Source organism: Opisthocomus hoazin, chromosome 2 (assembly GCF_030867145.1).
Source record: "Opisthocomus hoazin isolate bOpiHoa1 chromosome 2, bOpiHoa1.hap1, whole genome shotgun sequence".
In the NCBI taxonomy this organism is placed as follows: Eukaryota; Metazoa; Chordata; class Aves; order Opisthocomiformes; family Opisthocomidae; genus Opisthocomus; species Opisthocomus hoazin.
In genome coordinates, this window is record NC_134415.1 from 91,483,739 (window position 1) to 91,509,102 (window position 25,364).

The following is a 25,364-nucleotide window of genomic DNA, read 5'->3' on the forward strand; positions in this document are numbered from 1 at the left end:
CTAGATAAGGAGTGGGAGGTGGTCATCTCCATGCTGCTGTTACCTGATATATAAGCAGAGCTGCTAGTAGCTACCTGGGTTGTAACCGTGCACGGTCAAGTCTGCCACGTAGGCAAGCAGTAGTTTGCACCACAGAGCTGATGAGGCGAAGTAATCTGGGTGGGTAGGAGCAGAACATTGCATGCTTAGTGGCACCCAGGCAAAAGGCAAGGCACAGAGCAGCAATGGGTTTGAAGAGTGGAACAGAGCTTTGCTTGATAATTTTTTCTCCTGTTGTAGCAGTACCTCCCCTGGTATCACTGGGTGTTCACAAGGAAAACAGGGTCAGGAATATGCTGTCCTCTCTGCTTTTTCATTTTGTAGACCTTTGCCAGCGGAGAACTGAAAGGGGTGTTGTAAAAGAGAATACACATTTGCATGATAAAAATCTTGCTCTGTGAGAGATTTTAGAAACTGGGAAAAGGCTGCATATGAGAACATCCATAGGGCGCTCCCTGAGCAAATTAATAGGAGCCTGTGATGTCAGTGTCAAAACCCTACTGACAGGCTAATAAAACCGTTGATTATCCAGAAACTTGGCTTATCCAAAATGGGGTCATGTCATTTGGCCAGGACGAAGTGTATTAAACTAGCCAAACTCTAGTTTCTCCAAATGAATGTAATGTCCTCTATGTCATTTGGATGAATGAACTTCCACGGTGTCTGGCATGGGGGCTCTGTCGAGTGCCTCAGCACATGCACATTCTGAGGCTACTCGAGGAGCAGGAAATTAAAAAGCTTCCCTTGAATGCTGATTAGTGGTTCTACAGGCCAATAGCCATAGGACTATTTATTTATCGAGTTACTAATTTCTTAGGCTTTCCAACAATAATAGTTGAGCTTCCAATTATTTTTTTTCTTGAAATGTTCTCTTTTAGTAGTGGTTAGCTGAAGTTGAGCAAAACAGAGGGAAAATTCTGTATTTTAAACCTCTAAAATTTGGGAGCAACACTAACAAGTATTTTTGTGTATAATTTTATGCACTATAAGTTCATATACTTCTTGTTTACGCTTTATTCTTAACTGAGCCTTTGTATGCTTGTAGGGGTTTGTGTATCGATATTATTTATATGTATTGTAAATCTAGGGTTATTAACATGTTAGAGCTTTGGATTTTGGTGTTATTTTACTCCAAGTTTCTGCTTCTTCAGAGTGTGAGAGTCTTAGCTTGTTTGCAAAACAAGATGTATTTCCAGCCTTTGGAATATCGGGAAAAAAATTGCTCCAAGCATATCCCAGAGGTCCAAAAATAAAATAAAATAAAAAAAGCTGCTGCTGTTAATCCTCTTAGATCAAATCCAGGCTCCAGTGGAAAAAAGTGACAAAACTTTCCTAATTCCAGTGGGACCAGGACTTCACTCCTGGTTTTTGGTGTTTTGTTTTTGTTGGGTTTTTTTTGTGTTTTTTTTTTTGCAGGGGGGAGTTTTTTAGGTTTTTTTTTGCTTGGTTTTTTTTGTTTTGTTTTGTTTTTTTTTTTTAAGCCAGTTTCAATAGAGCTAGTTTCTGATTTTGGAGCTCCTGAGTGGTAATTTTTAAATGCTTAGGGTTGTCAGTAATGTAAATGTGCAGGGATTAGGCTACTGTAATAAGAACCTTCAGAGGTTAAAGAAAACATTTGTTTTCCAGTAAGTGGCATGGTAAACACATACCATAATCTGTTCCAAAAAGCTCTTAGTCCTGAAACAGCAGGGTGTCCTTTCTAATAAATGTTATCTTTTTCCTTTCATGACTGCATAGATTATCCTTCACTCTATGCATAAATATCAGCCTCGTGTCCACGTCATCCGAAAAGACTGTGGAGATGATCTGTCCCCTGTCAAGCCTATCCCTTCAGGAGAAGGGGTGAAAGCCTTCTCCTTTCCAGAGACAGTTTTCACTACTGTCACAGCATACCAAAATCAACAGGTAACTTGAGCTTTTTGCTTAGCACTTCACAGGCTTTTCAGAGTAGACCAGGGAAGTCAGATATAGGAGAAAAGCAGATATGTTTATTATACCACTCATTAAGAAGCATTGTCTAAACTCTTTTCATATTACAAGTAGCTTTCACTAGTAGTAGTGCAGCAGCACTGGTAGGCTGTAACTGAGACTTCAGGCTGTGTGGGCTAGATCCTGCATATAAAAAGTCAGTCTTATTATGGAGATCACACAGTCTAAGTAGCATAGTTAATCGTGTCTTAATTATAGATACAGCATTGAAGCACAAGGCAAAGAGCAGTCTGATTTTTAAAGGTGTTTTTGTATCCTTGAGTGTAGATACATGCCTGGATAGAATTTTAAAAACACCGGTGTTCCTGACTCCAGTGGTTTCAGTACTCTAGGACCTTAACAGAAAAGCTGAGGTCTGAAGAAGGTTGCAGTCATTTTCATTAGCTACGTTCAGCGTATGTTATAAACCGCAATTTATGTCCAAATCATTGTCTGCACAGATTCAAAGTCAAAAGTAAACTGCAGGCTGTGTGACTCCGGAATTTGGACTTTATTACCACTTGTTTAAGTATCAAAGCGCATAGTGACACCATAGTGTTGTGATATTTTATTAATTCCACGTAAGCTATTTCAGCTATGTTTTGGGAAATTGTATATGCCTTTCTATCTTTACAAAGAAAAGAGCAGGAGAGCCATGTAAATACTGAAATACAATTATTTGGTACCTATAACATTTATTTAAATGAATTACAAGCATTTGGGCAGGAGTTTGCTCATTTGTTTTATGGAGGATAATAGCCTAGAGATAATATGTCTTCTCACATTTCCTTCTCGACCCACACAGAAATAATATTAAAATTAAATTTTATTGCAGTTAGGCAGTGTACTCTCCTAGGTGAAGAATGACATTTGCCAGGAGATTTTTCTCAAGAATTCCAGCCTGCCATTTGATAGCATTAAGTACCTACCATCTTCTCTGGGGATTTGCAGAAATGGTGAGCGGAAGGCTGGCACCTACTTTGCTGTGATTCAGGACAACCATCTTAAACATGCAAATGTGAAGATGTTTCTACTCCACTGTTGGCTTGGTTCTGTCAGGAGAGGCATTTTGTGTGTTGCTTTGCTAAATTTGCAGGTAATAAATTCTCTAATCACATTCACAGATAACTCGTCTGAAGATTGATAGGAATCCGTTCGCCAAAGGATTTAGGGATTCGGGACGTAACAGGTAGGTGTTGGGGAAGGGGCTGGACTTGTTACTGCTGACAGAATCAGTTTGTGAAGGCTGGTCGAGGCGAATACCGGTGTTTATGGACAAATTAGTCTGAGAACTCCAACTCCTTGAGGGAGCACTTACATTTTGCAGTAGTGTTCCCTGTGGTGGGCTCCTGTTCCTGCTCCTCTGACCATCTAGGTGAAGAACAGGTTGGCACTTGGCTGGACTCAAGTGCTCAGGTTTCTTTTTGGTGGCTGCAAATGGAATGAATGTGTACTCGGGTCTGTGATTTTGGGCTGCTCCTGAAACCTCCTGTTTCTTCAGGCTGGAGACACAAATTGCAGATACCGGTGTCAAACGATAAGCCCAGGTTCTCTTGCATGTAAGTGGCATTTAGTATGGATGAATGGCTTGTTTTCTCTTAAAGGGGGAGAAACTAAGTCACCTCGTGCAGTAGCCTTATGTTAGTACGCTTGCCTAGGCGGTGGGAGACCTGTGTTCAAGTGTCTCTTCAGCCTCAGGGGCTTTAAATCCACTTCCTAGCTGAATGTCTTTCCTACTAGGCTATAGATGACCTCGAAACAAGCCTGGTTTCCACCTGCTCTGTTGCAGTTGGACTGATTAGTTGCTTGTTCTCTCTTGATCCTTGCATCTTTCAAAATAGCAATAGGGAATCTGAGTAGTGCAAAGTGGACACCTGGGTCCAGTCCCTGCTGCCAGTACTGATGAGGTATTTTATCCAAAGACTGTTTATTGTAAAATATATAAGCCTGTTACAAATTGTATGTTAAACCATTTCAGCTAAAAAAAGCAGCATTTAATTGTGGTGCACATTATACATCGGTTCCAGTGACTACATTGCTTTTGGTGTCCACAGCGGCTATATTTATGACCTAGCCTTGCAGAGAAAGGAGAAGACTGTGCTGGTAGGAATCCTCGGAGAGTATCTTTTGGTAGCTGCTTTGCTGAGTTTGTCTTTTAGCAGAGGCTATAGCCTTAAAGACTGTTTTGTGCTTTGACCTGAGTTACATAAATGCTGAGAGTGGACAGCAAAGAAGAGCAGTTTTTAGAAGATGAACAGTTCTAGGAGGGGTGGGGTAGTTGTAAAGATCCTCGGGAAACCACTGTAAATATCTGCTCATTTTGCACTCTGCATTTGTTGCTCTCTCAAGATTTTTGTCTTCCAGCTAGAAATAATTGGCCATGTTCTGTCCTGGGGCCTGGAAGGGATGCCCCAGGCACTGGCATAAGCAGAGTTTTGTCCTCCTTTGTAGCCTTCTAGTTTGAAATTAAATGACCAGTAACTTCCAGATAAATGCAGTGAGTGAAGAAGCACAATATGCTTCGTGTACTTGGGAAAGACAAGAATTGCCATACGAGCCCTGTTTGACAGCTCTCCGTAGGCAGTGTCTCTGCTATGCATGCTTTCCACAGAGCTTTAAATTAAGTACTGAGGAGCCTCCTAAGAAGTGTGGAACCCTGACTCCTCTGAAATTTCAGAGTTTAAGTGGAGTTAGAAGTTCCTCCATAATGTTCTAAGAAACAAGAGGAGATGCCCCTGAAAATAGAGAGGAAAGAATCATTCAGCAGCCAGTTTGGGACTGGATTTTACGTGGTGGGACAGACCCGGTATTACCCGAGGACAATGTAGGTGCAGTAAGAGTACTGCATCTGCAACCATGCAAACCCAGTTGTAGGACTGGGGATATCCAGAGAGGTGGTTTTTCATTTGGCTGCTAGCAGTACGTTTGGTTCGGGCATTAGAAAAAAAGCAGGTTATTTTAATTGAAAGACAGTTATAGTTTAAGGAAATGGATTAGGGGTCCAGTCCTGTAGGAAGGGCCAGCCTCTGTGTAAATGTTTTGGAACTGGCTTGCTTTTGCTGTAACAAACACAGTCGTTACAGATGTGACTCTGCAAACTCTTGTCCATTGCAAATTGACATTGGTTTGCTGAAGTCAATATTGCTGTTTTCTTTGATAGGCTCTATGATACTGAGTAAGTGTGTTCGGGAATGCAGCTCAGATTTTTAATTTTCAAGAAAAATTTCCCTTTTTAATTTAAATTACTGGTTTACTCAGTTGATTATTGTTTTACTCTGTTGCTGAATATTGAAATTAAATGTTAAGATGTGGTTATCTTCATTGTTCTAGCTGGTATAGTTATCATGTGGGCATTTAATCTCCAACAAATGTGTAAAGAAAATACTGTGATACCATTATATCCAGCTTCCCAATGTTGCTTCAATTATTGCAGCTGTCTTACTTTGCACTGCAGTATGCAATAATTCCTTTTAATTAAAAATATTCCCTCTCAGGTCATTCCCGTTTAGTCCCGCAGGCTATTTCACAGAAATCAGTAGCTTCACCTTTTAAAAGCATTCTCGATGCCTTTGCAAAGTGCAACAGAATTTATGTGCTGAGAATTGTTTCATTCTTCAGTTAGGCTTTAAGTTTGACCCTATAAAAACATTTACTCAGGAAAGGACCAAAATTTCTCCCTTTAAATACTTCAGGAAAAACATAACTGTTTTGTTAAATAAACTTGGCCATTTGATAGCGTAAATTAGGGTGGTGATAAAATGTGGAAATTGTTTGAAAGCATCTTGTATAAATTATCACCTTGGCTACACTCCTCCAGGAGGTGGCTTTTATCTCCGCTTTAACTAGAAACGAAAATTCACCATTGCTGCAGAAAATGAAGGCTATATTTTTAGTCCAGGTTCAGCTAATGAATACTTTATAACTGTTTCCTGAAATACATTTGTGATCCTGCTGGAAGTGCAGTGGGGAAGAAGCAGTATCAGAAAAAAATATTGGTAGCTTCAAATTGGGCTATTTGCATAATTTGAGTTTACAGAGTGCTGCTGCTGAAAGGCAAGCGCTTGTATTTGATGCGTGCCTGATGCTGAAACTTAACAGGCTTTTGGGGCTCAGCAGCCAAAAAGAACAGCAAGATTATACCTCTGAGGTGCATTCGTCATAAAATTGTGTCAGAAAACAAATGAGCCTTTACCTTCAGGAAATAAGATATTCTTCTAAATACTGTCTGCCATGATTGTCTACCCAGTTATTTCTGTTTTGTCACAACTCTGTTGAAGTAAAATTACAGAAGATTTTTCGTTTCTGAAGGCATTTTCTCAGCACATAATAACCAAGAGACAACATCGCTTTATACACTTTAGTAGCAAAAGAGCTGTACACCCATGCCTTGCTTGTGTTGTACGCGTGATTTTCCAGCTTATCGGTAATGACTGGGAATCCTGTTTTATTGGAAGTAGTCAGTGGATCACCTTTGCTCTAGGCAGACGTAGATCATCCCTCTGGCAGTTAGAGCAGTTGCAAGGAAACATCATACTAGGAGAAGATTTAACATCATTTTAGCCAAGTCTCCCCCCTCAAACAACCCTCCCAGAAAGACCAAAACTATTGAAATGGAGAGCCCGATTTGTGGAATTGGGAAAGTCTTTGTGTGCTGACAGCCCAGTGGCTGCAGATCACAATGATCTTGTGGATAAGGATGTAGGGCTCTTTTCTAAAAAGCAAAATCAAATTAAAAATCATCCTGAAATGTTATTAATTTTTGTATGTTTCTGAGGTGAAGTATCCAGAGATGTGTGACAAAATACAGCTTGCTTTCATGACACCATTAATGTTTTTGTTCTAAATAGAATGGGACTGGAAGCTCTGGTAGAGTCTTATGCCTTCTGGAGACCTTCACTGAGGACACTTACATTTGAAGATATACCTGGAATACCCAAACAAGGTAATATTCTTCTTTGTGTTCTTGCAAAACAAATGCTTATGAAGATAAAGCTTTGTGCATCATGCTTTACAGATGTCTAGCTAAGTGTCACCTGTAGAGAAAAAGCAACCAACCAACCCCAGTGCAGGCCATCACCTCTCATCAGAGTTGTTCTAAGTTAGAAAACTAATGCTGACTTGATCACTGTGGCAATAAAAATGTAGGTTGTAATGACAAATCGGATCACGTATGGAGGAGAATGCCAGTTATTTAAGGGTGGAATAACCTATTCTTTAGTGTTATGCTCCGGCTAGATAAACGAGGTGGAAATCATTTATAGATGACTTCCGGTGTACACATCCAAACTCCAATGTAGGAATTATTTGTATGTTTAAGAGGGGGGAAAAAAAAAGGAATGAGAGAATAAATGTCCTCCTAAATAATAAATAAATAGTATCAAGCTTAATTAGGTTTCTTCCTTGGAAAACCTTTTTAATTCTTGAAGACCTAAAAATTGTTCAGCTGAAGTCCCAACACACTTTATCTACATCCTAGACCTTGAAAAAATCGACCTCTTCTCCATCATGCGTTTTCCTGCTCCCCAGTCCATAACTTCTTGGTTTCCACTTTCCCTGTCATACAGGTACTGCGGTGGGGAGAGAGATATTTAAATGGCCTGTTTGGACGGAGAGGGTCTTCTCCGTACTCTTTTCTGAGTTCCTGTATTTCCAAAGTACCTCAATGTATGTAGAAAACCTCTCAGCCTTTTCCCAATTAAATCAGACATATTGCTTACAATTTTTCACATTTCCTGCTACCAAATTTACAAACATACTTCCTGCTTTCTTGAAGTATTACAAAGTCATTAAGCATCTTCAGAGCAAAAAAACAGAAAAAATGGAAATACACAGAAGTCACTTCTGTTAACTTCTCTTCAGCCCACTCCTTTGAGAAATCTTGAGCACCAGTGCTTGATGTGGGCAATTAAAAAGGAGGTTTTGTGCCAAGTCACAGATATATTGGATGAGGGTTGGCAGAATTTTGGGCAGAGGATGGGGGTGGGGGGGTCTGTCCTCTTAAAAAGGGCTGTGATAAGAAGCCAGCATCAGACCTGAAGTACCTTGTCCTACTGTGTAAGACTGAAAGGCAACTCACTATAAAGCTAAAACGCCCAGGATGCAGGCCAACTGTATTGCCCTGTTTGTATGTAGCAGCCCTGTTTGAGAGCAGGGGAGCTGCTGCTATGAGCTTCCCGCTTCCTTTTCTTCTGCTGCAGGTTGAGGATCTTGTCCAAGTTACTGATGGTGTTCACAGAATGGGAACAGGGATTCTTGGAAAATCTTTAGTCAACTGTACCTGGGCCGGTAGGGTGGTTTAGAGACTTGCTGAAAGACTCCCTTAAGCATTTTGTGTCGCTTGTTAATTCTGGAAGTGCCCACCTTTGGATAGCAGAGGTGTTGACAGAGATTGGAAGAAAAATAAGTATGCCTTACACTAGAATTTCTTGAATGTGGCAGTGCCTCATGGTGCTTTGTACCTGTTTTGGCCCCACAACAGACCAAGAAGCATCAGGCAGAGTTCAGTGATAATGTATTTTTCTTTTTACTAGCTCACCTGTCATGAAAATCTGTTAACTTACTGACAGCATGTACCTCTTAGCAGCATCAAGCTCTTTGATAGTTAACATGATTCACAAACAGGAGAGTCCTGCGTGTTAAGTGCCTTCCGCCTGGGAGACCGTGAAAGGCCCAAATCAATTTTGCTATGCTAGCTTTTCAGGGAGATAAATACAATCTCTAAGAAAAGGAAGTGTTTTACAGCTGGGAAACTTTCAGTCCTGAGAAAAGGCTTCACCTGTAGCAAGCAGCGTGTTTTCAGGAGCATTCAGCACTGGTGTTTGCCATGTAAAAAGTTCTGATATCAGTAAATGAAGTTTGCGAACAGCTTGCTGCAAGCCTAAACCTCCACCTACCCGTTCAAGAAATGAAGCAGCCGTGCAGAGTGCTCAGCCTATGCTTTTCCCGAAGTTGTTCTGAAGTTTTGTTCTCAAGTTTTTTGGTCTGGACTTGGAAAATCTTTGTTCTGAAGTTGTGGACTTTCCTGAAGCTGTCGAACTGTGCTAAGGAGTCGGTTCCTTAGCTGGAGCTCTGACAGTGACAGTGAGTCAGGCATGGAGCACTTGAAACACACTCTGGGGTGTAGTAACAGCATAGACAATACAAAATCCGTAACTTTAAAGAAGGCTTCCTGCGATGTGGTACTTGCCTGGCTACATCTTTGCTGCCGTGCAGCTTGCTTCCCGTGTCAAAGAAAGAGCAGGTAACCTTTTGGGCAGGAGCTCCAAGTGCTGAGTGATGGCTGCAAAAGCATAACTTCTGTTCTCTTTCTTGGACAGGTTGTTTCTTTAAAAATACGCATGTGCCACACACACACATCCCCCTGCACATGTATGCAAATGTCATCTTTTGAATGAATTTGTGTCGTGTCAAGGGTTATTATAAAAGACAAAGATCTTGATCTGTCACCTAGGGAGTGAACCTCTCCCAGCACTCTTCTTACAGTGTAATATTCTCTTGCAGGAAATGCAGGTTCCTCTACTTTACTCCAGGGGTCTGGCAGTGGAGTGCCATCTACCCACCCTCACCTTTTACCGGGTTCCCCTTGCTCCTCTCCAGCCTTCCACCTCAGTCCCAACACTAGCCAGCTCTGTAGCCTTGCTCCAGCTGACTACACGGCTTGTGCCCGCTCAGGCTTGACCCTGAACAGATACAGCACGTCTTTGGCCGAGACCTACAACAGGCTCACAAACCAAACCAGTGAGACGTTCGCACCCCCGAGGACTCCCTCCTATGTTGGTGTGTCGAGTAGCACGACTGTGAATATGTCGATGAGTGGCAATGACGGGGATGCATTCAGCTGCCCACAGACTGGCTTATCCATGCAGATTTCAGGGATGTCTCCGCAGCTCCAGTACATCATGCCATCCCCGTCCAGCAATGCCTTTACCACTAATCAAACCCACCAAGGCTCCTACAACACGTTCAGGCTGCACAGTCCCTGTGCACTCTATGGATATAACTTCTCCACATCCCCTAAACTGGCTGCCAGTCCTGAGAAAATTGTTTCTTCCCAAGGAAGTTTCTTGGGGTCCTCGCCAAGTGGAACCATGACGGATCGGCAGATGTTGCCCCCCGTGGAAGGAGTGCACTTACTTAGCAGTGGGGGGCAGCAGAATTTCTTTGACTCTAGGACCCTAGGAAGCTTAACACTCTCGTCTTCTCAAGTGTCTGCACATATGGTTTGATGAAGCCTTTAAGTAAAAGTACAGTATGTTTGGTGTCTACAATGTATTTCTTTTGGAATATGAAAGGACACTCGATGTATCTTGTAAAGTGTGTGTATATATAATATGAGAGGAAGTTTCACTGAATTTTTGACTTGCTTGTGGCCAGATTATTCTCCTATTTTGAGTTACACAGAGTTTGTTGCGGTGCAGGCTGCTTTAGTTTTCTGGTATAATATACTTAGTTGTATAACACGTTGGGACATATGCAACAAATTAAGACTTCCTCCCCTTTCCCCCTCCTCTGTTCTAACCCCTTTAAAGAATGAAACGACACGTGGAGTATTAAACAACACAAACAAACCTACTTACATTTCCTATAGTACTAGTGAGTTTCTTTAAAACATTCATACAATGATAAGCTGATGCACCAAAGGCATTTTACAAGTTTCTTCTCTGTTATAAGGGATATGAAGGGTATTTGGACTTTTAAGTGTTAAGCATCACGCATCCAGCCTAAAAAAGAGGTTTAGCCAATGGATTATTTACAAAGTAAACGGAAAGATTAGTTTGCCTTCTCACGATATGCTGTTTTTAGCTTATCAATGGCACAGCATTCTTACTAGGATTTATTTTCTTCAGCATTAGTCTAGATTTATGTTTAGGCATTTGAAGACAAATAATGCATATTCATATTGTGGTGATAAGAGTAATTTAAACCAACAGCAGAAGAAGTGGCATTCCTTGGTACAGAATGAACTTTGGGGTGCTTCATTTTTGTCAAAGGAAGGGCTCGATGCATTTTTTCCTCCATAAATATTGCCTATAAGACATGTACTGGACAGTAGGATATTCTAATGTATCTATGTTTTTGTATTTTTACTTTTTTAAAGGAAAATGCAGGTTTGATTTAGGGAAAAAAAAAGAGCAGGATGAGAAATTCCATTATTGATTTTACCCTTTTGTGTGTGTGTGTTGGGTTTTGGGTTTGGTTCTTTTTTTTTTTTTATATTAGGGGCAAAAAGTCCTCCATCCTCAGTATCTCATAAAGACATTGCCTGTAGCAACTAAGCCTTAGACGACACAGTTTGCCTGCAAGTGTTGCAGGAAGTGGAACTTTGTCGTAGGTGCCTCCCTGTAACACGGCCAAACTGGGACCAGGATTACAATAGGAAAAATTCCTTTAATAGTTTACTTCGAGTGCTCCAGCATGACACCTATAGCCCATGTCCCTCCCTCCAGGGAGCCATCTGTCTTCCTCTTACTCCGTTCTGTCATGAGGTTACTGCTGCTCTGTTTCTCAGTCAGTTTTTTTTCCCTGGATTTAGAGAGGTTCCCTTCCTTTGCAGCTCTGGTTTTAACCGGCGCTTTTGAGAACACAGATCACAGCCTGCTACTGATGAGGCTTCTCCAGAGTGACAAGGACACGGGGAGATGCTTGTGGTGAAATTTCTGCCGCTATCTGCACCTGCACAGCCCCGGTGCGCATCAGCCCTGCTGTGAAAACTGCCTCTCAGCTGCCCGCCTGTCGGAGCTGAGGCATGGATGTTGTAGAGCAGCTTTTAATGCTTGAGAGAGTGAGTCGTCTTCAACAGTACACTAAACCTCCTTTATGTTGTGCAGGTGATGTAAAGGCATTATAAAGTGGGTACAAACATAGCTGAAAATGCTTCCCTGGTCAGCATTGAGGAGAGTAAGGCCTTTCAGATTTTACATTTTTCTCTGTTAGATTTTTCAGTGAAGGTGGATTGATGTGTTTCTCAAGAGTTGCCACACCTTTTCTGGCAGACAGTGGGCTTAACGGCTCCCGCTTCAGGAAAGACTCATTGCAGCTAGTATTTCTTCAGTGGGTTGGAGATACTGCATGCAGAAACAGCCCTTGCACTGTCTCTTAGTATTTGGGAATAGAAGGGAAACCACAGCAGTCTTTAAGCCTGTGCCTGGAGAAGGCTTTATTTCTCCTAGTTATATATTTGTTTGTGTTAAAGGACACACGCAGAAGGTTCTCATTCAAAGCTGGCAAGACAAGAGGATGAGCCTGCAGTAGGTGAGATGTGGGTTTGCTTCTTTGCTGTTGCAAACTTCCCAAGTGACCTTTGGCAATTCACTCAGCCTTTCTATATATAGTTTTTTTTTCTTCTGTTAAATGTGGTAATAGCACTTCTCTGCCTCACAGTAAATGGTGACAGTACATTAAAGATGAGAATTATCTTTACATCTACTGTACTGTGGACAGTACTTTACAGATGAATAGCTAGGTAGTGTTGCTATATGAGGATAAAAAAGAGCTTTTGTGTACTTTGGGTCTGTCACGAGTTTTGGCATTGCAATGTCCTTTGAGGCAGACCTCCTAGCAAAGACCTGCAATGCTAAGAACAGTGTTCAAAAACCTCACACTAAGAATTTGTGAAATGGTTCTAAGACGTGTGGAAGACGGGCAGATTTTCTGTTCTGTAAGTTGTCATAGTTTTATTGGTTTAAATTAACAAGATACTTGTGTACAGTAATTCCTGCTGTAGCCAAAACTTTGAAATGTTGCAGTTGGAAAAATCTTTAAATGAGAAAAATGATACGGTTAATCTGTACTTGAAAAAGATTAAAGATAATTATCCATGTCATCTTAAAGGCCGTGACTAGGTAGAAATGTGGAAGAGCTAAATCATGCGTGTTCCTACAAGGGGGGAAAAAAAAATTGAGCATGGGTGTTCATGGAGGTGCTCCTGGCAAGAGTATGTACTTTATCATCTGGGAATTTTTTAGAACCGGTCTCTTATTTTTCCTCAAATCATACTTATCATATAACCACACAATATTGTTTGAAACATTTGTTCCTTAAAATCTGAATCATATTGTAAATACTTACTGGTGTGTCATTGTGAAAAGACTAGCTTTTTATCAATATAGTAAATGCTATATATGCATTATATCTCTAATTATATATCTGTATTTTACAAAAATGCCACAGAAAATATATTAAAGTGTGTATTCAAACACTTTTTACTACATTTGGAAAACTGAGGGGCTTGGGACTTTTTTCTTCCTCTACAACTCCAGCAAGACCAAAGGAAGTAACTCTAAGGTAAGGTCTGAAATTCAAAGACTTAATACAACAAGCTGCAACGTTCCAAATACTCCAAAATTCTTACATGGTTCAGCTTAATCATTTGCTGCTGAACCTCTTTGTTATTTGTATGCAAAAGTCTGACAGATGTTGGGTGCAAGAAGATGCTGAGGCTGACAGCAGAGTTGTGAGGGACTGAGCAGCTTGCTGGGCACATTAGCCAGTGATGGAGCCTTGCTGGTTCCTCATAGCCCAGATCATCCGAGCTGTCAAGACCAGTTCAGCTGCCCCATGTCATCCAGATCTGGGAAGTCAGCACTTCCATGTGACCTGGTGCTTGAGCAGGAGCTCGGTACCCTGCATGTTTTCTCTCTGTGCTTGCCCTTTGGTCATTCCCTCTCTGTTCTGCTTATTCTAAACGCAAAAATCTGCTGATTCTTCAGGCACAGTTTACAACCTATAATCATCTGGGTATACTGTTACTCAGCAATGAGCAACATTTCTCCCCCCAGAAGCACTGTTGTGCGTAGTGGCCTTATTTCCTATTGTGCTGCAATAAATGATTCCATGTGACGTAGGGCCCAGGGCCTGAAAATGTGATTACTTTAGAGACTTGGGTTTCATAGTCACTTAACACCAGCTTTGTTGCAAATGATCAGAATTAGGGCAAGAGAAGTAGGCATGAAATGCTTGATCATAAATATCAGGCCTCAAGAGAGAATGAAAGCTGCTGTTTTTAATAAGAGAAGAGCCTTTTTTGGAATAGCACAGTCAGACTCTGAGGCTCATTTCTGCTTCAACAGAGGACAGTAGGAGAAACTTAAAAATCACGGTTGGCTTTAATGCTTGCAAGCCTGTACTGCGAGCAGTTCAACAGAAGGAGCTAAAGTCGTCATCAGAGGTAGCTCACAGGTTCCATGGGCAAATTTTTCCTGTAAAGATAGTACATCCAGTTCTTCTGTATAGAAGTGTGTTTAAAAAGGCTGAGGGGTAGCTGCTTGTAGAGGTTTATGTACCAACTTCACATGTTGAGTTACTGTTTCGTTGCACCCTTCCGAATACACTGTCAAACTCTCATGGCATTAATGTTTAAGTTTACTTTGAAGTCTCAGTTTTAATTTCAATAACTGCAGTTTATCATGATGAGGTAATGGTTAGTATTTGCGAGCTCACTCTACACTTCAGCTGACAAAATACACTGACTTGTTAGTTGAGCTCTTCATTAGTGTGATCCTCAGATCAATATTTCACCTTGTCTTTAACACGTAGTTGATACATCAATTCAGTATATGCAGAACTGCAGGAAAATTAATGTTCTGCCTTATTTTCCACCGTGTTCCTCAGTTACCCAGTTAATCCAAAACACTGACATGGCAAGATGACACACACTTTTAAGAGGTGATGACTTGCTTCATTAGGAAATAGCAATTCTAGAGAATTGCTGGAGTGTGTCAACGAGGCAATGAGCAACGAGGCTGGTGAGGGGTCTAGAGAACAAGTCTTACAAAGAGCGACTGAGGGAGCTGGGGCTGTTTAGTCTGGAGACGAAGAGGTTGAGGGGAAACCTTATTGCTCTCTACAGCTACCTGAAAGGAGGTTGTAGTGAGGCAGGTGTTGGTCTCTTCTCTCAACTAACTAGTGATAGGACGAGAGGCAATGACGTCAAGTTGCATCAGGGGAGGTTTAGATTGGATATTGGGAAAAATTTCTTTACTGAAAGAGTGGTCAGGCACTGGAACAGGCTGCCCAGGGAGGTGGTGGAGACCCCATCCCTGGAGGTGTTCGAAAAATGTGTAGATGTGGCACTTCGGGATATGGTTTAGTAGGCATGGTGGTGTTGGGTGGATGGTTGGGTTTGATGATCTTAGAGGTCTTTTCCAACCTATGATTCTATGATTCTAAGTTGCTTTAAATGCTTCTTGTCAGTGTTGCTATGCTGATGCTGTGAAAAAGCGCTTGTTACCCAAACAAGAAAAAGTCCTGTGCAGTCACCATTTATTCTTCTAAAGCAATGTTGAAAAGGCCCTGAAACTGTCTCAGATACTTTGGTGCTTAGAGCCCAGACAGAGCAGTTCCAGCAAATGAGAAACTGAATCTTCAGAACACACTTGGAGAAAGTAAGCCTGAATTAGTGATAGTTTTATCTATTGTTTATGTTAAATCTGAATCTTCATCTGAAAAGGCTAAAACTAAAGCTTCCTACAGGGATTTTCTAGGTCTTTCCTTGCCAAGCATAACCTTCTGCAGCCTGGCTAAAAGCCTCTCCCTTTTTGAAATGTCGTCACTGTTCTGGTTGCTCACCACATTTAGGTTCTCTGCTTGCAAAAGCAACGGACAGGTTTGCAGGGAAAGAGGTCAATACTTGCTCTGCTGTTAGTTACTACCCTAAAGCATACTTCTACAGCAAAGATTCATTACCCATGGTGAAGAAAGTAATCCTCATAAATGTCTCCCATCACATTTGTCTCAGTTGTAGAACTTGAAGTTCATAAAGTTAGCACTTGACATTTTAGTGAAGCATCAGTGAGTCAGAAGATCAGGAAAACACAAATACTGTGGGCAAATAGAAATGCTCTCCTGATAATTATTTGCATGTCACTTTCTGTTAGTTAATATCTCACATCTTCCACTCTACCAGAATGAACACACACTAAACCTCCAGGAGCTGGATACATTTGCAATTTTTTTATTTTGTGGCCTTTCTAAATGTTGGGGGTAACACCCGGGTTTCCAGAGAAGCACTTAGGCTCCAATTCTGCAGCAGGGAAGAGCAGGAGAAGTGGAGATAGCACAAATGGACCCTGCAATCCCACCATACCCTTCTGAAATGCCGCAGATTCTATGATGGCACCCACAACACATAGCTCTGTACAGACATATCTCAGTGCACTTCTCGCAGGGGTCTGTAGCTTGAAAGGAGGACGGAGATTAAAGGCTAGTGAAGAAGGATAATGCATGATGTGAAAATGCTTGTGCTACCTTAAAGCTGGGCTATTGCAGTGAACACTAAGTGTAGCCACAGCGCAGACCTAGCCCATGTCAGCACTGCAGCCACTTGGACTCTGCCGTGCCCGTATGTTCATTTGCACACCACTAGGATTTATTTGGATGATATAATACAGAGCCAAGAGTAAATTTAGAGCATATTGGAGGAAACCTGGACTCCACTATGGCCAGTGGTAATGTTCCCATTGACTTCAGCTTTATGGATACCACATTTTCAGACCCTAAGCCGTCCCTCTTTATTGAGCGCTTTATCCTTGCAGCAGCTGTAGTCATACTGTTCTCAGGGATGTTCTTCTGAAGCTTTTCTCTGGTGCTTTTCAGGTGGATAACGGGTTTTTTGTTTTTCACGTGCTCATATTTTGTTTTTAGATTTTTGCTTCTGCAGTTTTTGAGCCACAGTCTGTCTCACACTGAAAGATAAGACAAGGCTGGAACTCAGTGCTTTTTCCCCCGAAAGCCTTGCTGACGGATGGTGTATTTCCTTCCACTGCAGATAATTGACTATATATTTCCCACAATTTTTTATTGTATTTTACAGAGAAAAGTAGTAAAAATAGAGGCTGTATCACAATCAAAGCAGTGTTTCCATTCCTCAGGCAATATTTTTCATTAACCCAAAGCAAAACACCTCCCCACCCTTTCCTGGTTACTATGCTTGGTTCTCAGTAAGAAGAAAACCAGATGCCATATTTAAATGTAAGATGGCAGAAACCAGAAAACCAGAAAAAGGGGGTCCAGTTCAGGGAAATGTTCCCACATAGTCTTCGTATTCTTTGAAGTGCATTATGGACCCTGATGTTTGCAGAGACATCCTCAAACACCCTTTGATATTTCCCCAGGTAGATAGCTGCTTGTGTACGATAAATGCCTTGTTGACACAGTGTGATTACCCGCCCCATACTCGGGCGGGGTGTCGTCAGTGCCACACAAAGACACGCGAGCAAATGCCATTTATGTGGCTCTAGTAATCCTACACAGAAGTGTAGCTTCACAAGTTTTAAACAGATCCCAAGGCTGTGTTAAGCGACCAGTTCTCAGGGAGAACTTGTTACACACCAAGCCCATGCAATCCAGTCATCCTCGTGGTGATAATCAAATAGCATCTTACAATGAATATAACAGTATTTAATCTAAACAGGCATTTATTTAATTTTGCTATAACTGAAAAGGGTATGTGAATTTCCTCAACATTTTGGAAGGGGAAAGGGACCAAATGTCTGGTGACTGTAGTATTGAACGTTTCAGCCCTGTGGAATTTTTTTTTTTGTGGGAAGAGGGGAGCCTTGGAAGACAAAATTGATGAATGAAGGTTAGTGTATGAGTAAGGATCCTTTAGACATCAAATCATCACATCACAAATGTCTAAAAAACGGCCCTTGCATTCAGCAGAGGACAGAACTGTTACATTAAGGAGTGAAGTGAGACGTGATACCTTTAGCTTACGAAGTGTTGGTTGGAATGAAGGCCTTTGTTTGGTAAGTTAAAGGTTGAACTACTTAAAGTAATCTAGGCTTGAATATCTGCCATTTTAAGTCTTTAACATTCTGTTCTATTAGCAAAGATGAGATGAAACTTAAAAGTTTCCAGCCAGATGTGTCTCCAGACTTTCCCAGAGATGAAGGATATTCAAATGTAGTTTGGATTCAACGCATTTTATAGATAAGTTTATTTTATAGCTGGCCACAGCTGTGAAGTTTGGATTCAGATCTGTAACTCCCCTAAACTTTGAAGACTGTAGTCAAATCTGTGGTTTTGGATTTGAATCTCCAGTTGCTTGTTGCATCAGACTTGTCATTCACATCTGTTACACTGACAGCTCAGTGCAAAACTCTGGTACCAGTTTCAGACTCCGCAAAGCTGAACCTCAGAAAGGCTGCTTCTCAAGCATGCTGTTACATATGAGGAGCGACAGCAGCATATTGCAGGTCTGCAGGTTAACAGATCTCTACGTGCCATCTAATGGCTGTCGGTGACCCACCACAGAGCACTGGCTGGTGGGTCACAGGTTGTTGGCTCCCACCCTGAAAACTATGCTTTACATACTTCCCTCATATTGTGTTTCTGTGTAAGCGAACACTGTAGCTTCCCACAGGGGTATTACATGATTGTGTGTGGAGGTAGAGGGGGGTTGGTGTAATTGCAAATGGGATGAAAGCTGGTCCTTGAGGCACTCTCTGAGGGCTTATCTATACAAAGTGGTTGCTGAGAAACAAACTAGGAGGTGAATTTACAACACCTCAGCTCCACAGGTGGGCACTCTTAACATGCAGTAAGCAAGGGGAAGGTACTCGATGTGGAAAATACAAGAGAAAATACTCCACACAAGCAACGTTGCTGTGAGGATGCAGTGCTGTGAGGCTGAGGTCCTGCAGTTTCCCTCTCTTGTTTGCTCTACAGGCAGACCTTAAGACTTCAGCCACACTGTAAAAAATAACAACCCACAAACGTCTGTCTGGGAGGGTGTCACTGGCTGTCACCATGGCATAGACGGCCTCACCAACTGCAGTGATGGAGCCACCCATGGTAAATGCTGGACAACTCTTCTGACCTGTTAATAGTTGGCAGAGTGTTTGATGACAGTTGCAAGAATCTGATGCACAGCAGTATCCTTTACAGCAGTTTAATCTTTGTCATCAGATCCCCCAGCAGCCATGATTAATAGCAGCACTTGAGCTTGTTTTGAAAGTTGTATATTTGGCAGCTATGAACTTTGATCTATGGTTTCGCTTTAAAGAATCATTATGACACAAACTTTTCCTGTAATCCTTCCATCTAATTAAACCACACACAAGTACTATGTGGGGAAATACGAGGCTATTGATATAAGCTCTGTGTTTATTACAATATTTTAGGCACTTTATTAAAGTGGATAGTTGTTCCCAGCAAGATAGTAGATAAGCTCCCCAAAAACAATAACATCACCCAGAAAGAATATATAAGAGAATTTCCCAAGGCCAAATTCGATTAGAAACTTTCTTTGTTGGTTAATACTGTGCCCTTGAACCCGTTAAGGGCTCAGATGTTTTAACCTGAGCTAAAATTACTAGCATTTAATGAATCCAGCCTACTAATGTGTACTTTTCCACAAAAAGTTTGCCTTTGTCCCAGATAGTCAAAGGACTTCGATGTCTAACAAGATAGTATCTGTCTTCCTGTGGTAGGTTGTTCAGTAATTGGGTACAATTTCATATGGAAGTATTCAAAGATCCAAGGAAATTTATTTTCATATAAATATTTTAAACCATGAAACACCCATCTTTTTGTAGCTGAATCAACCATAAACCAGACAATTCTTGGTGGTTGCTATCCTGCTGTATACTGTGTTGCAAAGTTCCCATCAGGTAGTTAAAGCTCATGTTTTCAAGCCTAAAATATGAACTGTGGATCAGAGTCTGAGCAGTGTTTTTTCTAAGGCTGAGGTGCAGGACTGCATAGTCTCATCTGAGTTGACTTGCTTGTGTGTTGCATCTTCATGACCCCAGCATTCATGCAGAAGGGGGTTCCTGTCTCTAGAACACGCTACCCAGGTTGTGAGCAGCAGTTTTATGGAGCTGCCTGGAAGCTCTGGAGATTCTTCTAGTTGGCCTGAAGTGTGATCTGGGTGCCACAAAACAGAGAGGCAACAGAGGTGTAAATCACCAACTTGAAGTTCCTGCTGCTGCCAGGTTCACTGGAGTTTATGTCTGCCAACCACCAGCTTTTCCATATTTTCTGGGTAGGCTTTCAGCCAGCTGGTTCTTGCCTAAAACATAACTGCTGTCAGTACTGGTTAAGCCCAGTGACCATGGTTTCTGAGTCAGTCGGAAAGCGGACAAAGTACCGAGTGTAATAATTTTCCCAAATTGTCACACAAATTTCCAGAGACTTGATATAAATGTGGAACAGCTGAAGCAACATGAGCGATCCCTTAGTGAGTTCACAGCTGAGCGCCCTCAAGCAGAGGGAATAGCTGCCCATCACCACTCTCTGGACTTGATCAGAAAAAAAGTGAAATAGAACTGTTCTAATGCAATTCCATCTCCCCATGCCAGGTTCTCCAGTCTTGGTATTAATCCCCTGTGACAAGCCATGTCCAAGGCTACCGCAAGACTGAGCAGAATTAGCAGGGACATTTGTCATGTGTCCGTTGTCATGGGTGAGGCTGGATCAGTGGCCAGGAATGGCCTTGACCTAACCCGCTCCTGAATAGCTGGACGCTAGTTACTTGAGCTGTCATCCTCTCTTTAGTGGCTCTTCTCTGAAAAGCAAAACTTGCTCTGGTATCCTGGAATCCCTCCTGCCTCTGCACAACCAGGGCTTTGAGTGATAGCCACTGTCTGGACAGTCTAGAGGTTACACGTTATTCTCAACCAGCCACAAAGTCTTGTGGGTGGATTTAGGGTCAAAATGTATTTCATACACAACTAGAATAAAGTTTTGTATAAAGAGCTTATAAAATCTCATAAGGACTTTTTACTAGATCAAGGGCTGCCTCTTGTTCTTATTGAACTCAATGGGAATTCTGCTACTGACTTCAAAGGAAGTTGAAAGGAGCCATGAGGAGTTGATTTCCACCAGTACATGTGTGCTTCTGCACACCAAATTTGCATCTGGAAGGACTGTGTTTTAGTCAGTTTTTGTTGCTGTAGTTGTTGAATGTTTTGCTACTTCAGAGTTTGTGTAAGCACGAGATGTGCTACATGCATGAGCAAATAGCTTATTTCTGTTGTGCAAAACTATCTGTACACTACACATTGCACATATGCCTTTGGAAAAAAGGAAACACTCAACTACCTCAACCCAGTGGCATCATTCTCCTGGGAGATCAAAATCTCTCCTAAGCACATAGTGACTGGTGAAGCAGGTTCTGCACTTATCACTGTCAGCTGCATAAAACCAAACCAAACACAAATGAATCCTTTGCAGGTCTTTTCTGAGGCTGCAAAAAGGAAAGCTGCTGCTTCTATTCCATAAGCAGGCACAGAGCAGCCATAAGACCAGATTTAAAAAATCCACACAGCTGTCAAAATGTTTTGGAATGTACTTCAACTTAAGCCACTTCTGAGTGCATACTTTTCCATTCCTTCTCTGCAGCAATTTGCAGAGGAGATTTATCAACTACACCCAAATACACTACGTTAGGCAAGAGGGTTTCTTCACAGGAGTGTGAGTTAAAGCTTTGATGGTTCAGAAACAGGTGTGAATTTATTAGAACGGGGACACTATTTAAAAAGTAGCTGTTCAGTGTAGAGTAGGGGAGAGACCGTGTAAATGCCTGGCACTTCTGTACAAACCTTGTGTGCACTAGAGGCTCCTGGGGGCCTAAGCAAAAGCAGACAACTCATTTCTATGTCCGTAACAACATGCTCTCTCTGCTTTACAGTTGATTGCGAACTTGCAGCTGACAACTTTCTGTTAGGGATGATTTCATAAGCTGTAGATCTTCACGTTAGGAAACACTCCTGCATTGCGTGCTTCAGTAATTACCATCCCATTCTTCATAGTTGCATATTCTCTATAAGTCTCAATAATTCCCCTGTTTCACAGATTTTCTTGTATTTCAGATATTGGAAAGCATTGTCATAGCCTTTCTCAGTGACCCTGTAGCCAAGCCATATGTATTTAATTCCTTCAACCTTCCCTCGTGAGAAGATGCCAGGGAGACCAGAAGAGAAGTTGAGACAGCATCTGCATCTCTAAGGATATAAGAAAGCAGAGTGGTTGGGTCCACTCGGTCTCTCATAAGAAGGGCTGTGGAGTAAACTGCTCTGCTTTCTCCTCGCTTCCTGCATGTATCTTTTTCTGGATTACTCAAACTATGAGCATGGTGTAGAAGACTGCTGAATCTTCGTAGAAGAGGACTCATGCTAAATTGGAGAGAGTTCAAGGACCAACGTGATGTGTGTAGGAGACTGACTGTGTGGAGACGGAGAGTGACAAGTAGGGAGACTTGGTGAAAGCCTACACAGCCTTGGGCTAAAGAGTTTGGATAGTCCCGTAAAGCATCAGCACCTGGTTGCTGATGAGAACAAATCCAGTTTTCTGGGCTGACTGATGTTTCTTTCCTCTTCATGAAAAGTATATATTAAAGATTTCACACCCTGAAGCTAACCCAGTCAACTTTTCAGAATAGGTTTAATAGATTTTGTTGTATTTGAGGTCAAAGGGCTTTGCTGCAGCTGCAGCTCAGCCAAATAATCTGGACCTGTTGCAGGAGTTACTAGTCAGAGCTCTGATTTGTGTCAGGTGTAGGTTCAAACCAGATGTGACAGGGATACTTTCTGGTGCTGAAAGCTAGGGAAGGTGTCCCACACTTCCTGGGAGCTTAGCCTTCGGCTGTATATACTGAAGAAAATAAATTTAAAAGGCAGACAATAAAAAAGTGACACTGGAAACTGAGTTATAATTCATCTAATAAACAGAAACATCCTGTACCATGGTTGCGGTTGTGCCTAGTGTTGATTTCTTTATGCTTTCTGTAAGGCTTTCTTTATGTTCAGGATTAGCTTTTCAGCATCTAGCAGTGATAAGAGCTTTTGAAGGGATGTAGGTAGCCAGCCATAAGATAAAGGTACAGAGCAGCTACTAGATTTCGTTAAAGCAAACATCGCTACCAAACCTGAGAAAGACAGTGTCCTGGAGACAGGACACAGCAGCCTGATTTGGAGATCCGCTTCTTTTCAAGGGTAGAGTTTGAACTAAGAAGCCTGCATGGTTGAGAGGGAATGAGTAGACTGAAGAGATCTCTGCACACACAAATCATGGAAACGTGCAAATTGGAGCTCATGGTATCACAACTGGGATAGGCTTGCCTGTCAACTCTGGCAGCCATCAGCATGGGGTGAACAGGTAAGGGCATAGCACAGACCCTCGTCACCCAGTTTGACCTGAGAGGCAGATGTTTCAACCAGAGCGTGTTCACACCACTTTATCACAGGGATTTATGCCCGCAGGTCCTGGTGGGACCTCACAGATCCTCACTTTGCATTGACATTGATGTTTCAGTGTAAAATAATCAGTGACTGAGAATTCTCCAACGGACAGTTTCATTGCGACAATTAACAGGAATTTTCTCACATTGATATGTTAGACTTTTTTTTAAAGCTGTTCAGGCCACTTGCTGTTCACTAAGGGTCCGGTACAGCACCCTGTTTCCCTAAACATCAACAAAAAGGAGGAAGTGTGTGAAATACCTATGTGTTACCGCCTGCTCCTTAGAAACCCGGAATATACTCTGCATATGTAAAAGCACAGCACAGCTCTCTTCAAGAAGAAAAACGACAACACATGTATTTAAATATCAGAGCCTGAATGGAGTCTGCTTCTTTTCCCACACCTCTGTAAAATCAAAGTTTGAAACCCTGTAGGAGCTCTTTTAAAATATCCTGGCTTCCTTGCTGCAGACCATATGTGGTTTCAAAAACCAGGACTGCAAACTCAAATAATTGCATGACTTGCATTCTATCACTGTAGACTGTGCTCCACTGGCTTCAGCTGGCATGGTTTGGTAGCTGTTACAGATGCCACAATTCATGGCTTTGAAGTCTGCACATTAAAAAAAAAAAGGGGGGGGGGAGGGAAAAAAAAAAAAGCAGCTTTCAAAAGATTTGCCTGACTTTCTGTTATGAATAAGTAGACATTTCGCAACAGCTGTCATAGTCCCTGCCACTTCAGCTTCCTTCCTCCACCCAGGCTTGTGTGTTTAATGTAATACTGAAGCAGCTGTGGATTCACACTCAGAGTGAAGCGCAGCAGACTAGTAAGGGCAGGTAACCCCTTCCTCTGAGGATCAGACTGCGAGGTGTTGCCTTGCTCCTGCTGACACGGGATAGGGAGCAGACAGAGCATGGATATTGCCGTAAGACCTCTCTGGGAGCGATTTGTCGTTACAAAGATCTGCAATAGCCTGCGCTTTTGGAAGAGGCTCAGATCATCGCTGAGGAGCCTACATGTACACCAGACCTCCTCCCATCACTGCTCAGGCACTTAAGCTTTCCGCTGCGCTGCTCTGAACAAGGTGTTATGGACAGTTGTGTCTTGGGTCACTGGGGTGCAGCTAAGCTTCTCCCTTTCTTGCTGTTTGGAGGCTCAGAGCAGTGAATCCCTGCTCTGCTCAGCTGTACACCGCGACTAGTTCAAGTGTTGCCATCAGAGGAAATAAGCCTTCCCTGTGCAGTTTCTTTGGTTATTGATTTTCATATTCCTAGATGCAATCTGTATAACCTCATTCAGCTGTTAAATGATAGGACTCAGAGAGAAAAGCGTGTCGCAGATGGACTTGCTACCAACTTGTTTTAACTACTTTTTGAATTTTTGAATATTTGATATTGCCAAAAGGAGAAAGAAGTGTTATCAGTGACAAGATTAAGCTTTGACTATTAAAGTACTCGAACACTAAAAAAAAGCACCTTCACTATGGCAGCTTCAGCTGACTCCCTGGAGAATTTGCAATGTAATATCATTTTGCGTGCAGTACAATTTCCCCATTAAAAAAATGACACCAGCCCCTCCTTGGCATGTAACTAGCAGGGTTCCTCGCATAGTGCTCATGCCCGGGGAGGTGCCCTGGCCAACTGCAGGGCCCTGGCTACTCCGAACGCAGGCTCTTTCATTCAGGCTCCACGTGGAATAATTCCACCCGGGTTGTTTTCAGGTTTGAATTTGGGGGCTGGAATTCATCACCTCAGAGGCTGCTTCCCCCGATTCAGTGGTGTGTTCGATCACAAGCATCTGTAATCCCTTGTAATCCATTTCACCCCGCTTGCCTTCTGCGTGGAGGATGGGAAGAGAAACGGTCTGACTCCATAAAAGCACGTAATACTGCCTGTGACCCTGCTGAAAAGCCAGAGGAAGGTGTCCTTGAAGCTATTAAGAGGAACTATGTGTCAGCTCTTTACACTATTATTTTAAGTATCGGCTTCAGCTTCGTTATTCATTTCCAGTATATTTTTGTTTTGTTTTGTTTTTATTTGGCAATAATATCCTGAGCACGGCAGTCATCTGGTTTAGCTGAGGTGGTGCTACTGAGGTGGGGGTTTTTTCTCCCCCCTCCATACTGTTGGTCTGTTTTATAGAACATGGGAAAAGGGTCAGGGCAAACATAATTA

At 42.1% G+C, this 25,364-nt stretch overlaps 1 protein-coding gene across 3 annotated transcripts in view; it reads left to right on the forward strand.

Moving 5' to 3' along the window:
* TBX18 (T-box transcription factor 18) overlaps positions 1-21,902 on the forward strand; it is a 32,347-nt gene extending 10,445 nt beyond the window's left edge. The window contains exons 5-8 of one of the 3 annotated variants that reach the window (XM_075410551.1): positions 1,777-1,944; positions 3,132-3,196; positions 6,855-6,949; positions 21,822-21,902. In XM_075410551.1, coding sequence (XP_075266666.1) covers positions 1,777-1,944; positions 3,132-3,196; positions 6,855-6,949; positions 21,822-21,856 — 363 coding nt within the window. In that variant the 3' untranslated portion in view covers positions 21,857-21,902. Of the gene's footprint in view, positions 1-1,776; positions 1,945-3,131; positions 3,197-6,854; positions 6,950-9,507; positions 13,168-21,821 lie in introns of those variants that run through there. The other 2 variants (XM_075410543.1, XM_075410535.1) reach the window with 2 other exon arrangements.
* Positions 21,903-25,364: the final 3,462 nt, after the last annotated feature.